Consider the following 13,133-nt stretch of genomic DNA (forward strand, 5'->3'; position numbering starts at 1 on the left):
GTCGGGATGGTCCGGGGTGGGGGACCCACGGCCCTGCCCCAGGCAGGCAACCAGGCGCAAAGTCCATTAATCTTTTTATAAAATACAGAGTAGGGGCTTGCGAAGGCGGTCGCGGGGCGTGGCCCCGGACGAGGCAGGGGGCGCGGGCTACACGAAGATCTGGATGCGGTCGCGGATGGGCTGGCGGCAGATGGGGCAGGCGCTGAGCGCAGCGCCGCAGGGCGCGCAGGCGCCGTGACCGCACTGGAACACGAGGCGGATGTGGCTGTCGATGCAGATGGGGCAGGTGATGCGCTCCTCCATCTGCCGGTAGCGGCTCTGCAGCTCCTCCACCAGCTGCCGCGGTGGGCCGGGGGCGGGGGCGGCGCTGACCACCTCCGTGCCGTCTGCGGGAAGGGGTCCCGGTCAGAGGCAGGGGCTGTGGAGGCCCGGGGCTTGGGGGAGAACCGCGGGTAGGAGCGTGGGCCACGACAGGGGACGGAGCCGTGAACCGTGGGGCGACGTGCAGCGGCCCACACGGGGGGGGGGGGGGGGGGGGGGGCGCCGAGCCCCACCTGGGCGCAGCTTCTTGACGATGACCGCCTGGCACCTGATGCACTTCTTCATCCTGCGGGCGCACTCTGCGGGGGAGGGCACGGCTGAGCGAGGCCCCCCAGCCCGGTCGCCGCACCCCCGCCCCGCCCCTGCCCCCTGCACTCACCCTCACACACCGTGCGGTGCTGGCAAGGCGAGAACAGCACCAACAGCGCCAGCTCCGAACACACCAGGCACTCAGCGGCCTCGGGCCCGGACGGCGCAGTGACGTGCAGGTTGGTAACAGTGTTGGGGGCACTGAGCGCCAGCCTTGGGCCCTGGGCCGCGCCCCCGCCGCCGCCAGCCTGCCGCTCCCTGCGTGGGCAGAAGGGGCTTGAAAAGGTCCAGGGCTGCGGGCGGCCCGCCCCCGGCCCCCGGCCCCGCCTGCTCACCGGAAGCGCTGGGCACAGCCCTGCAAGGCTTTGAGCAGGCGGCCCTCAGCTGCCAGGTCCAGCGGGCTCCGGCCGCGGTGGTTGGCGTAGCTCAGGTCGGCGCCCTCCAGCGCCAAGAAGCAGGCGACCGCCGCGCCCGCCGTCAGCTCCGTGCTGCCCGGAAGGCCCGAGGCCTGTAGCTGGGTGGCAGGACAGACGACGTGAGGGTGGGCGCCTGGGAACACTGGCCTGGAGGGAGCTGGGCTGGCACCGGGCTTCAGAGACCTGGGCCCCGCCCGAGACCCCCGGAGCCGCCAGAGGCAGGCGGGTAAAGGCCCCTGCCAGCAGAGGAGCCCGGGTCCTGACACACGACCCCCGCCCATACGGCACCCCACCCCCTTTCCCAGGCTGGTCTGAAGCACAGAATCTCAGGAACACTGGCCACACGGCGGTGACTGGGGTCGCAGAAGACACCGCCCGCAAACCACTGCGGCCCGGGCTGAGAGGGCCTGGTCAGGGCTGTCCCCGAAGGTGGAGGTGGGCAGTGGACCCAGGGGCCTGCAGCCAGGTGCCACGGCCCACCTCTCAAGCACCCAGAGTCACGCTTCCTCACCCTTGACAGCAGCTGCAAGGCCCCTGGGTCCCCCCCGGCCCCATCAGTCGCCAGGGGCAGCAGCTGGTGACGCTGCAGTGCCACATGCAGAGCTGTGTCCCCCTCCTCGTCCTCGGCATTGACGCTGCAGCCAGCGTCCACCAGCAGCGGCACCAGCCCCACGTGGGCCTGCTGCACAGCCAGGTGCAGCGGGGACTGGAGCTTACGGTTGCGAACATTCACGTCACAATGGCCCTGGGGGGTGTGGGGGGGTACAGGCTCAGCCCAGGGACCCTGGTGGGCCCTGACACCCCGGTCCCCGGGCCCGCCCAGGACCCTGCGTCCACACCTCTCGGATGAGAACCTGGGCCACCTCCCTGTGGTCGTTCAGGGCGGCCAGGTGCAGCGCTGTGAACCCATCCTCCTTCTTGGCATCCACCAGCTGCCGGGCCCGCACCAGAATCCTTCTGACAGCTCTGCGGGAGCAGGGAGACGCGTCTGGGGTCAGGGGTGACCCCAGAGTGGCCCGGCAGCACCGCAGGACCTGGCTGCTGGCTATGCGTCCACCCCAAACTCACAGTGTGTGGCCTTTGAGGGACGCATGGTGCAGCAGGGTGAAGCCTTGGCTGTTCGTGGCAGTGACGTCGATGCCCGGCACCTCGGTGAGGACCTCCACGATGCCGCTGGCGCCAGTGCCCGCCGAGATGGCACAGTGCAGGGGCGTGTCAGCATGGGCGTCCTGCCGGTGGTGGGCCAGTGATCACTTGGCAAGAAGATCTTGGCCACTGCCTCCTTGACCCCAGGGATAGGGCCAGGGGACCCAGCACTCACGGGCAGGTTGACGTCACAGCCGCACTCACAGAGGACCCTCACCACCTCCAGGAAGCCCCTCTGCACGGCCACGTGCAGCGCCGAGCTCCGGGTGCCGTTAAGAGTGTTGGCCCCGCAACCCCAGCTCAGGAGCACCCGGGCGGCCTCGGGCTGGTTCCTGGCGGGAGAGGAAGCAGGAGGGGCGCTGTGCCCACTGGCTGGACCTGCAGGCCCGGCCCCCCGCGCCCCGGCCAGGCCTCACCCCAGCGCCGCGTAGTGCAGCGCCGTGCTGCCCTCGTCGTCCGGCAGGTCCACGCCCGCCCGAGCCTGCAGCAGCAGCCGCACCAGCTCCACCTGGCCTAGGTAGGCAGCCACCTGCAGGGCGGTCCTGCCATGGTTCTTGGTGTCCACCTGCCGGGAGGGCAGAGAGTTAGCCCCCGGCCCCGCCCCTCCCGCTGGGGCTGGTGGGGCCGGGGCGGGGGTGGGGGCGGCGGGGGCTGGTCTCAGGAACTTGCCTGCTCCGGGTGCCGCCGCAGTAGGTCCAGAGCCCGGGCCACGTTGCCCAGGGCCACCTCCACCACCAGCCTCCCCGGGTGCTCCAGGTCACTCTTCTGGGCTCGAAGCTTGTCCAGGACAACACTCAGGGAGCCTGGGGAGGGCAGGGCTGAGGTTCGGTGGTGGCCAGGGGCGGCCCCGCCCCCCACCAGCCGCCCGCGCTGGATGCCCTCACTTTTGTTCTCCCGGGCGCGCTCGGCCACGTCCAGGTTGGCGTCCTCCTCAGGCCGGTAGGCCACCAGGCAGGAGGGGCTGAAGGTCCACAGCTTACCGCTGACCAGCACACCCAAGTTCCCATCTCCGAAAACCTTCAGTACTCTCCCGATGTGGCCCAGAGCCTGGGTGGGGAGAGGGCAGGGTCGCAGGTGGGCCTCCCAGGGGCGAGGGAGCTGGGGGTGGGGAGGCAGGGCTGAGGGACTCACGGGGGCCATGTCATCTGTCCACTCGCCATGCCCGGCCTGCAGCCGCTTCACCATGTCGAGGTCGTCAATGACCCGCACAACGTCACCCACCGAGCAGGAGTTGTGCTGAGTGACAGAGAAGCATGTGAGGGGCCCCCGGCAGGTGTGGCTGCCTGGGGTCATAGAGCAGGAGAGCACCCCCACCCAGCTCCACAGGACAGGCCTGGACAGGACCCCAGCCCCTGCCCGAAAGCACAGCCGGAGGGTCTGGCCCGATAAGGGCAACAGGTCACCAGGGCAGCCCTTGCTGGCCTAGCCTCAGAGCCATGCGGGTGACAGCCAGAGAGGCAGCGGACATCAGCATCTAGACGGGACAGAAGCCAGCGTGGGGGGGGGGGGGTGCAGGCCAGGGTGGGCCTGTCCCTGCACACTGACGGGGAGCGGGCAGCACAGCCAAGACCAGACTAGCCTGGCTCGGGGGAGGGGGGCCCACAGCATGACCAGGGGCCAGGCCAGAACAGCACAGAGGGCGTCAGGGCTGCATCTCCCCCACCCCCAAACCTTTCCTAGCAACTCACTCCTCACCCGTGCCCTCGTGGGTACAGAGATCACTCTACAAACCACCTGTCCTATGACCCCACCATCCCCCATCCTTGAAGGCAGATGTGCCCCAGCAGTCCCAGAGCCGAGTGCTGGCGCTGCCCCCGCCCAGGTACCATCACTGGACACGCCGCTGCCCCCCACCCCCTCCATCCCTCATCCAAGGGATACTGCTTCCCAGACAGCTCTCACCACACCCACCCCGCCCTCCTAAGAAAGTACCCCAACCCGCCACCTCCTGCCTGTGAGGCTGCAGAGGCCCCTCTGGCCCTCAGAACGGATGTTCGCGCCTGACCTGCTGCCCCGGCTTCCAACAGCTCCCCGCGGCCCCCACCCCCGTGCCTCACACCAGGGTCCCCTCTCCTTGGACCTAGTCTCCTCTGGACCCCACCATGCCCTCCCCTCTTCCTTCAGGGCCCGAGGGAGGCACTCCCAGGGCCAAGCCAGCACGCTGGGGGGGGGCACGGAAGCGAGCAGAGGGGCTCGGCCCGGCCCCCATGCACCTTGACGAGCGCCCCAGGGTGGAAGGTCCAGCGGGTCTTGTGGCCGAACTGCACACGCACGTCCCCGCGGTCCGTGATGCGGTGTACGGTGCCCATCTGTCCGATACACTGCGGCGGGTCACGGAGGCTGTGGCCAGGTGGAGCACGAGGGCGGGGGTCCAGAGGATGTGGGGAGGGGGGGGCATGGGGATTTGGCAGGTGGGGCGGCTCACCTTGGCCATCCGGGGGTTCCATCCGCCGTGGCCTTCCTGCATGTCCCTCAGGATGTCTGCATCCAGCAGACACTTGACCTTGTCCCCGTGCTGGAAGGGCTGGCCGTCAGCACTCACCCTGCGCTGCAGCTCTGCAGGCTTGCCTGGGAACGAGGTGGCAGGCCCGGCTCACAAGGGTCCCTCCGCCCCCACCCCTCCCCTCCCCTCAGTGACTTCACAGGCCACCCTTGGCGCAGGGCTGCCGCTGAGGCTCAGCCAGGACAGAGAGCAACCGGGTGGGTGTCAGTGGGGCCCGCCCATACCGAGCCTCGGGAGATGCTCCCTGTAGTAGAAGCCGCCAGCTGCCTCGCCCACACACTTGAGGTCCACCTTGCCCTTGTGGCCCACGCGGTACACGTTGGTGGTGCCGTCGGCCCATGTCACGCTGGCCACACTCCGGCCCGTCTCCACATCCCAGCCACGGATGTCCACCACTCGGCCCGGCTTCCCTTCCCCTCCTGGGAGACAGTGGCCCCACCAGCAGACTAAGCCTGCGCCACGGGGATGAGCCATGGCCAGTGGCAGCCCAGCCCCCACCTTCCCACCCTGGACCCCACTCACCATCCTGCGAACCCCACTCCCAGTCGGGGCCCCGAACCACCTTCGCTCCCTGGAAGATGCCCCTTAACGGGATCCTTGGGAGGCCCTGGCGGGGACTCAGCGTGACCCTACGAGAGGAAGAGTGGGTCCCAGGCCATGGGAGCAACCGTGCAACAGAGCAGGCGACCGGCTCTGCCAGCCTTGCTCCTCCACTCCCAGCCCTGGAATCTAAAGGATGGGGCGCCGCCAGCTCCCAGGCCCAGCTCTCCCTCCCCCCGGAGCAACTGGTCCCACAGGTCAATGCCCTCCACACTCTGGGCCTAGAGTGGGGCTGCGGCCCAGATCCCTCCAGGAGACCTTTCTTTTTTTTTTTTTCAATTTGGCCACGCCGTGCAGCTTGTGGGATCTTAATTCCCCGACCAGGGATTGAACCCGCACCCTCGGCAGTGAGAATGCAGAGTCCTAACCACCGGACTGCCAGGGAAGTCCCTGGGGGACCTTTCACGATGTCAGGCGAGAAGGGCGCCCCAGGCCCACCCTCACCACACCCCCTCTACGTGCGCTCACGCCAGACCTGCTACCTCCCGTTAGAGCTGACCCCAGAGCTCAGCGCACGGCCTGGCCCAGGGAAGCTCAGCACGTGGGAAGCAGAGGAGTGAGCAGGGCCGGCTTGGCCTGAGGCGCCCGGACAGCTGATCCTGGTTCCCACATTGGCCAGGGGCGGCTGGGACGTGGAGCACACCCCTCCCCTCCGTGTGTGGGGGGTGTCAAGGAGGCGAGGGCAACAGTGCAGGGAACAGGGGTGCACCTCTGGGCACCCACGCAGCCCAGTGGACTCCTCCCCGGCCTGGTCCCCCCACCCCGACCACAGCAAGGGAGCCTGCCAGCCAGGCCAACAGCACCTCCACAGGCGCGGACGCCGGCAGCCCACTCCAGGCAGGCCACCCTCAGCGCCCCGGCCATGGCGGCACTGGGGGACCACTGGGGAGCCTGGCTCTAGGAGGGGCCCGGGACACCGGACAAGGCCCCATTCACGCACCCATCTGCGCAGACCTGCCCGGTGGACACGGTTGCCTTCCGCAGGGGGTAGGGACTGGTGTCAATGCCCAGGCCCCCCGGCATGACCACGACCCTGGCCACTCCTCCAGGAAATGGCTCAGGAAGGACTCGACCTGTACCCTGGGGAGTGGCCAGCGGGAGGCAGCTCCAGTCCTCGGGGCCCAAGGCCGCTCGGACACCGGGGTCGGCAGGGGAACTCACGGGCGCGAGTGGGCCGTCTCGTAGCGCTCGAAGGCGTGGGCCACGTCGTGCTTGTTGTGCATGTAGCACTGCGTGCAGAGATCGTAGTCGAAGCAGACGCGGCACTTCCAGCGCATGCCCCGCAGCCCGTGCTTCTTGCAGCAGTCGCAGATAATGTTGGGGTGGCGGACGCCTGCGGGCGGGCAGCGTCAGGGGGCGCCGCGCGGCCCCGCCCCTCTGCCCGGCCCCGCCCCCTCCAGCCCCGCCCCCGGGGCCCGCGCACCGATCTGGGCGTTGTCGTAGAGCAGCAGGTCATGCGCGCCCTGGTAGCCCGCGCGGTAGTTGGTGCGCGTGCCGTGGTCCCACTGCACGACCACCGTGCGGTCGGGGGTCGAAGGGCTGCCGTGGCGGCCGAGCTCCACCACCGTGCCCACGCCGCCCTCGCCGCCGTCCTGCTGGCCCCACTTCCAGTCCACGCCGCGTACCACGCGCATGCCCACCTGCACGCCCGCCTGGGGGTCTGGCTCCATGGTGGGAGACCTGCGGGCAGAGGGCACCCTCAGGCCACATCGAGAAGGCCACACGGGCTTGCACCAGTTCTGAGAGGGCTTCCAGGGAGAGATGGAGGGGAACGGGGGTGGGGTGGAACACGGGGAATGCCCTGGGGCTGGAGGGGGGCCTGTGCAGTAGAGACCAAAGGGGGCCCACGTGGCCACCCGCCAGCAGCACGGGAGACCAGCTGCAAAAGCAGAGGTGGGCCCGTCCTGGAGGGAGGGTGGGACACCTCTTTGAAAAGGGCCTGCCAGCCGCTGTGGGGAGCTGGAGCAGAAGTGTGGGGGACGTCCTGGTGACAGGACTGCAGGTCCCCAGGGAACCAGGGGACAAGACCCGGCTGAGAGGAGGGTCTGCCCGCACTAGCAGATTCGGTTCTGGGTGGCTGGCGTACAGGGGGCCGCCAGGATTGCACACATCAACATGAAAGGTAAGACAATAAAACTTCCCGAAGAAAGCAGACTTTCTCTGTGTAGCCAACCGAGAAGCTGGACGGCACTTAAGCCTGGAGAGGCAGCAGCACGTACGCCAGCCACAGAGGCCCTGTACCTGGAGTGTGGAAGGAGGGCCTGCAGATCCCATGCACAAAGCAGACAACCCAAGAGACAACAGGACAACGCTGGAACAGGTGCCCCCAGCAGCTAACACACACAGGGTCTGCTGCCACCCACAGCCCAGCGGGCAGTGCTGCGTGGTCCTTCTCCGAGAAGCATCGGCCGGCCACCCCAGGCAGGCCCTGACGGAGGTGGCGTTGTTCACAGCAGCGCCCGCCCCGAGTGCTCAAGGGTGAACTGGGTCGTGACACGTGAGTTACCTCCAAGAAAGCACAAACCACTGCACTACACACAGCAAAGCTCACAGACGCGTATTCAAGGAAAGAAGCCACGAGCCTGATTCCACCAATAGAAAGTTCACAAATGGGACAGACAAATCCAGGGCACCAGAGTCAGGGAGACAGCAGCGGAGGCGGTCACGGGGGACTTGGGCCCAGGGGAACATGCTACTTCCTGATCTGGGTGCCAATTATACACGTGTTCACTTTGCTAACTTGGATCACTTATGACCTGGGCCTCCCTGTATATGTGATTCCTCAATAAATTTTTTTACAACATGAATGGATGTGGACAACGCCTGAGATGTTAAATCAACAGGACCTGATGCGGGAGAGGGCTCAGGGCTCCAGGACTGGAGGGGGCAGTCGCCGCTCCATCTCTGGAGACTGAGCCTCTGCAGTGGAGCGGGCTCTCAGGCAGCATCGGGACCCCGAGGCTGGGGAGACGCTAGCCTGGGGCCCCCAGCAGTCCCACTGCAGAGCTCCTGGGATGCCAGAGGGAGACCTTGAGGCTGGCTGGGGTGCAGCTGGTTCCTGTTAGCGCCCAGAGGCCCAGTGAAGCCACAGGCCACCAGGCCAGCCCAGAGCTTAGCCAGCAACAAGAAAACCACACGTCACCCCTCCACCTGGACCCCGCCCCCCCAGCCCAAAACTCAGAATCCCAGGCCTGAGCCCACAGGTCATCTGACGGCCACCGTCTGTCCAGCCCCACCTTGAGGTCTGCGCCAGCACAGGGTGTGCAGGGGAGGGGCACTGCCCACAGGGCGAGGCTCCTGGTCAATGCCCAGCCTAGGGTCCAAGTGAAGCACCCTCAGATTCTCAGCAGCATGAACTGCTCAGCCAGCTCGGCTTCTGCAAGTCCCCCTGCCTCCCGGGCAGGCGTCTGTGACCGCTCCTGCCTCACCCCTCCCAAGACCGCCAGGGCTTCCAGACGCAGGTGGACGATCTGAAAGGACATGCCTTCCCAACCCGGTGGCCAATCTCCTCAGGGAAACCACTCGCTGCTCATTCACCTGGCCGGCTGACCCCCCCCCCCCGGGGCCATGCCACCTCCGTCTCCTGCCGCCCTCCAGCCACCCTCCCCTCTGTGGTCTCTGGCCCCTGCAAAGATGGGGCACCAGGGCTTCGCCGTCCTTCCTGCCACAGCAAGAAGGCCACACGAGAATGCCCGTGGCTCTTCACTGCCAGCGAGCCCCAGACGAGGGCTGAGGGCCTGTGGGCCGCCACCTCGCAGGGCGGGCCGTTCACGTGTGGCCTTGGCCTCCTGCTTGGTGTCTCTCCGTCAGCAGATGCCACACGTGTCTGACTCGGGCAGAGCAGCACAGCCTGAGCCAGTGGCCCAGTGGCTTAGTGGTGGCGCTGCCGCTTAGGGCACAGGCCCTGTCATGGTCAGGCTGCCAACCTCAGCCAGATGGCACAAGCCCTCCTCCCCGCCGGGAGCCTCCAGAATTGGTCGTGGCCCGTGGGCAGTGCTGAGCTGCCTCTCGCCCTTCCCAGGCGCGCCTGTTGAGCCAGTCAGACTCGACCTCGTTCCAGGGAACCACAGACCCAAACAAGTGTGGGGAGACAGGCCCAACGAGAGACCCCTGCTAGCAAGGGGCAGGCCATCTGCAGGGCCAGAAACTGGCCCTACGCTGCGATAAAGGGGCAGGAAAGGACGCCAGTCCCACGAGCCGGCACTGTGGCCCTTGTGCAGCCAGTGGCACGCCTTCTGCCTGTGAGCCCAGCCCCTCCGCCTGCCGGGCCAGCTGTCACCCCCACCCTCTTGGCAGCCTACAGACCCACCGGCCACAGGCTGCAGAACCATCTCCATCAAGACAGGGGACGGGGAGCGGACCCCCTGAGCAGGATATCAGGTGTGCCCAGTGCCTGGCTCTGCCCTCAGGGGAATGGTCAGAGAGCGAACAGAGGGTGGAGGACGCCCAGCAGGGCCTGTGGGAAAACAGGACCAAGTCCCAGCCAGCAGTGGCTCCCCCGGGGCACCAGGGAAGTCCAGCCTGTCGCGAGAAGCACCTCTGACCAGCACCTGCTGCCTTCACACCCCTATTTGAGCACAGCCAGACAGCTCTCCAGTGCTGGCCAGCAGCCTCCCTGCTCCCCAAGGATGCCCCTCCCGGGAGCCCACAGGCCCACAGGGGACAGAGCCAAAAGGACTCGCTGAGTCTCGGGCTTCCTCCCACGCAGACCAGTGGCCCTTGAGGAGGACGGTGAGAAGACAGGAGCAGCCCGCCCAGCGGCACCCACAGCCTGGGAGCCTCTCCACCTCCCCTCCACGCTCCAGCCCTGGGGGGCCCGGGGCTGGCCCTCAGCCGCAGCACCCGCGCCCAGCCTGGCGTCACCCGGCCTGGGGCCTGAGCAGGGCCCCCAGAGACGCCTCCCTGCTCGCCCTACTGGCTCCCGGGCCTCAGCGCTTGGGCACAGCATAGCAGGACCCTTGTCAAGCAGGCCAGGTGGCTTTCCAGGCCTCTCTGCCACTTTCCTCCCGCCACGTGCTTGGTCTTTGTCACTGTTGTCACCAGGGCCCAGCAGATGGCCGCTCGTGCTCCGTGTGACCTCAGGTCCCCGGCCTGCCCAGTGTCAGGGGTCACTACCTCACCTCGGAAGGTGCCACCCGGGTGTGAGGAGAGGGGGTGGCCAGCGAGGAATGGATCGGGGTCAGGAGCAGGGGGGCAGCGAAGAAACCCTGAGGGGCTAGGGAGGAAGGGGACCCCCGTTTCAGTGCGAAATTCACCCAAAGAATTCTTCCTTCTTCTTCCTTTGCCAGAAACGCCGTACTTTAACGTCTTCCTCAGAGCTCACAGGCCACCCCTGGCTGGCACCGGCACCCCCCGAGGCCGACACTATGAGGGTTTACGATGACCCTGAAGCGCTCCAGGTGCGAGCAGTCGGCACTTACCTTACAGCACACACCAGCCTCTCGTCAGCATCCCGGATGCTTAGCTGCTCTTTCGTGGGTCACGGGTTTGCTCAGACACCAAGATTTCCTGTTGGAAACTAGAAGCGACTGCCGACGCAGAACACAGCAAACCAAACAGGTAGCCAGCCAGCAAGTCTGGGGAAACATGGTTTTTAAAAGGCAGTTTTACACTTTTAGTATTTACCATCGCAACCAAACAGGTGGACACCTGGATCTGCTCTGTTGGTTTACTAGTTTCTCTTTTCACAAGAAACTTGCGTCTCTTGGAATGCAGAACTATTTCTAAAGCACACATTGGGACAGTAGAGAAATAAGGTGTTTGCCCTATTTGGACAATTTCATCGGATAAACTTCAACAAGCCGCAAAGATGAAATCCATTTAGCTAGCGAGCTGGCAAACTGCCTTTACTGAGAAGAATAAAGTTGTGTGCTGACTGCTCACGACCAGAGGCTGCCACTCCTTCCCCGGCACCTCCGGCTGGGCTGGTGATGCTGTTTAAATCCACACCATGTGTGGCACAGTCAACTGGCAAGACTTGGTGACTCACAGTCTCCGGTCATGCGGCAGCTCTGGCTAAGGCAGAGGTGGCCATCCTGGGTGCCCAGGGAGTCTGGCCCCTCAGAGACCAGGTGAAGCCCTGAGACCCGACTTGGCCCAGTACAAACACACCAGCTGGGGGAAGGCCCGAAGGAAGTAGAGGGAGGTCATCACCCAAATCTTGGCCACCCAGATGGAAGCCCTCAGGCACCCTGCAGACTGCGGTGTCACGACCCAGCCACTGCACAGGGCCAATCTTGGACGGGAGCACAACCTTCAGATACTTGTTGCACCTGCAGCAACAGGCCAAAGTGAGAAGGCAAGACGAGGGCACCTGCCAGGAAGGACCAGCTGTGCCAGGGCTCCCACTCTCACGCTGCCTCATCCCCAGCCCCGCTGGGCCCCCCAGGACCCTGGCTGGCACCTTTGCTTATTGCCTCTATTGGCTCTGAGCTCAGAGGGAGAGGCAGGATTATCTACCACCCCACCACCCCAGAGACACGCTCAAAAACAAGCAAAGACCCTCTGACACAGCATCAGACAGAATCCGAGCCCCTCAAGAGCTCACCTGTCCAGCTGTTCCGACGCCCCCCGCCCGCCCAGAGACTGGTGGGCTGCAGCCCTGATGTCTGGAGACTTGCGGACTGGCCTCGAGCCTTGCTGAGCTTCAGCGCAAGCCCTGTGCCATCCGACCCTGCGGCGGCGGGGACATGCCAAGACGCACAATCTACACGCCCGCTGTCCACAGGCTCATTCCCGGGCCCACGACCACGACCCCAGAGCTGCCCCAGGGGCCTGGCTCCTGCCCTGCAGGGCTCCCTGGGGTCTGGGGCCGCCGGGGATGGGGTCGGAGGGCTGGCGAACGGCAAGGCCCCGGGCTGAGCCTTGGACTCGAGCAGCTGGCCTGCGGGGGGGGCGGGGCTGGACAGGCTGGGCCGGGCGCCCGCCCCGAAACTGACTCCCCCCTCACTCCCTGGGGTCCGCCCCGCCCCTGTCATTCGTCACCTTCCTCAGGAAGCCGCCCCGGGCCCCCGCCGCTGCCAGTCCCCGGCCCTGGTGCCCTTGTCTACCCCTCCACTTGCCCCGAAGTTTGCGTCCCGCCTGCTTCGCGTGGGGGCTCCGGGGGCCTGAAGAGAGCCGAGACTGTCAGCCGGCCGACTGCGGCCTCAGTGTGTGCGGCGGCCGGCCAGCGAGCTAGGCTGCTCAGAGACAGCCAACCAGCCAGGCCGCCCCGCTTCGCCGCGCAGCACCAGAGCCCACCGGCCAAGGCCGCCCGAAGCCCCCGGCGCTTGGGGCTCTGGGGCCGCCGCGAGGCCTGCCGGGACTTGTAGTCCGCAGCCCGCTAAGACCGTGGCCGGGGGGCGGGTCCGAACCACAACTCCCAGGAGGGCAGACAGCGCCGTGACGTAACGGGGGCGAGGGCGTGAGCTACGGCTCCAGTCCCGCCCTGATTGGGAGAGGGGGGCCTCCAGCTCTGCTTTCCCGGGAAGGGTTCGGGTCGGCTGTTCGTCGCCTGACTGGGGATGGGCTCGCGTCTGACAGCGTGTGCGCACGTCGTCAGAGGGATGCGGACTGCAGGCTGTGGCGACTCTAGGGCCTCTCACCACCCGGGGCCGCGGCCCGGAGGGCGCGGGTACACTGCCACCCAGAGCCTCCCGGGCTACCGAAGACTGCGCACGCGCGGGCGCGGGATGCGCGAACCAGGCGGCCTTGCCTTCGCGCGGAGGGGCGGGGCCTGAGGCGGAAGTGCGTCACCCTTGCCCTACCCTACGTGGCGCAGCTGAGTTCGGAGACGCGTTCGGTTGCCGTGGAGACCCGCTAGGCCGGGTCTCCAGGGCGTAGAAATGAGAAGTTGTTAC

General features: G+C 66.8%; 1 protein-coding gene across 8 annotated transcripts; it reads right to left on the minus strand.

The window, feature by feature from the left end:
• Positions 1 to 61: 61 nt before the first annotated feature.
• Positions 62 to 12,914, minus strand: MIB2 (MIB E3 ubiquitin protein ligase 2). 8 transcript variants are annotated; one of them, XM_073797444.1, is made up of 20 exons: positions 12,357 to 12,912; positions 10,716 to 10,871; positions 6,719 to 6,975; positions 6,457 to 6,628; positions 5,218 to 5,324; positions 4,920 to 5,147; positions 4,618 to 4,760; positions 4,406 to 4,501; positions 3,324 to 3,428; positions 3,077 to 3,239; positions 2,862 to 2,995; positions 2,609 to 2,757; positions 2,368 to 2,524; positions 2,115 to 2,275; positions 1,886 to 2,012; positions 1,558 to 1,791; positions 966 to 1,144; positions 701 to 888; positions 555 to 620; positions 62 to 386 (listed from the first exon to the last, which is right to left on the minus strand). In XM_073797444.1, the coding sequence occupies exons 3-20, from the start codon at positions 6,963 to 6,965 to the stop codon at positions 148 to 150; spliced, it is 2,895 nt and encodes a 964-aa protein (XP_073653545.1). In that variant the 5' UTR covers positions 6,966 to 6,975; positions 10,716 to 10,871; positions 12,357 to 12,912; the 3' UTR covers positions 62 to 147. The 8 variants fall into 8 exon arrangements, with proteins under 8 accessions (XP_073653545.1, XP_073653540.1, XP_033701126.1 ...); XM_073797439.1 differs by having other exon boundaries at positions 4,406 to 4,513; XM_033845235.2 differs by having other exon boundaries at positions 4,406 to 4,513; positions 12,280 to 12,912.
• Positions 12,915 to 13,133: the final 219 nt, after the last annotated feature.

The sequence above is a fragment of the Tursiops truncatus genome, chromosome 1, assembly GCF_011762595.2.
Source record: "Tursiops truncatus isolate mTurTru1 chromosome 1, mTurTru1.mat.Y, whole genome shotgun sequence".
Classification (NCBI taxonomy): domain Eukaryota; kingdom Metazoa; phylum Chordata; class Mammalia; order Artiodactyla; family Delphinidae; genus Tursiops; species Tursiops truncatus.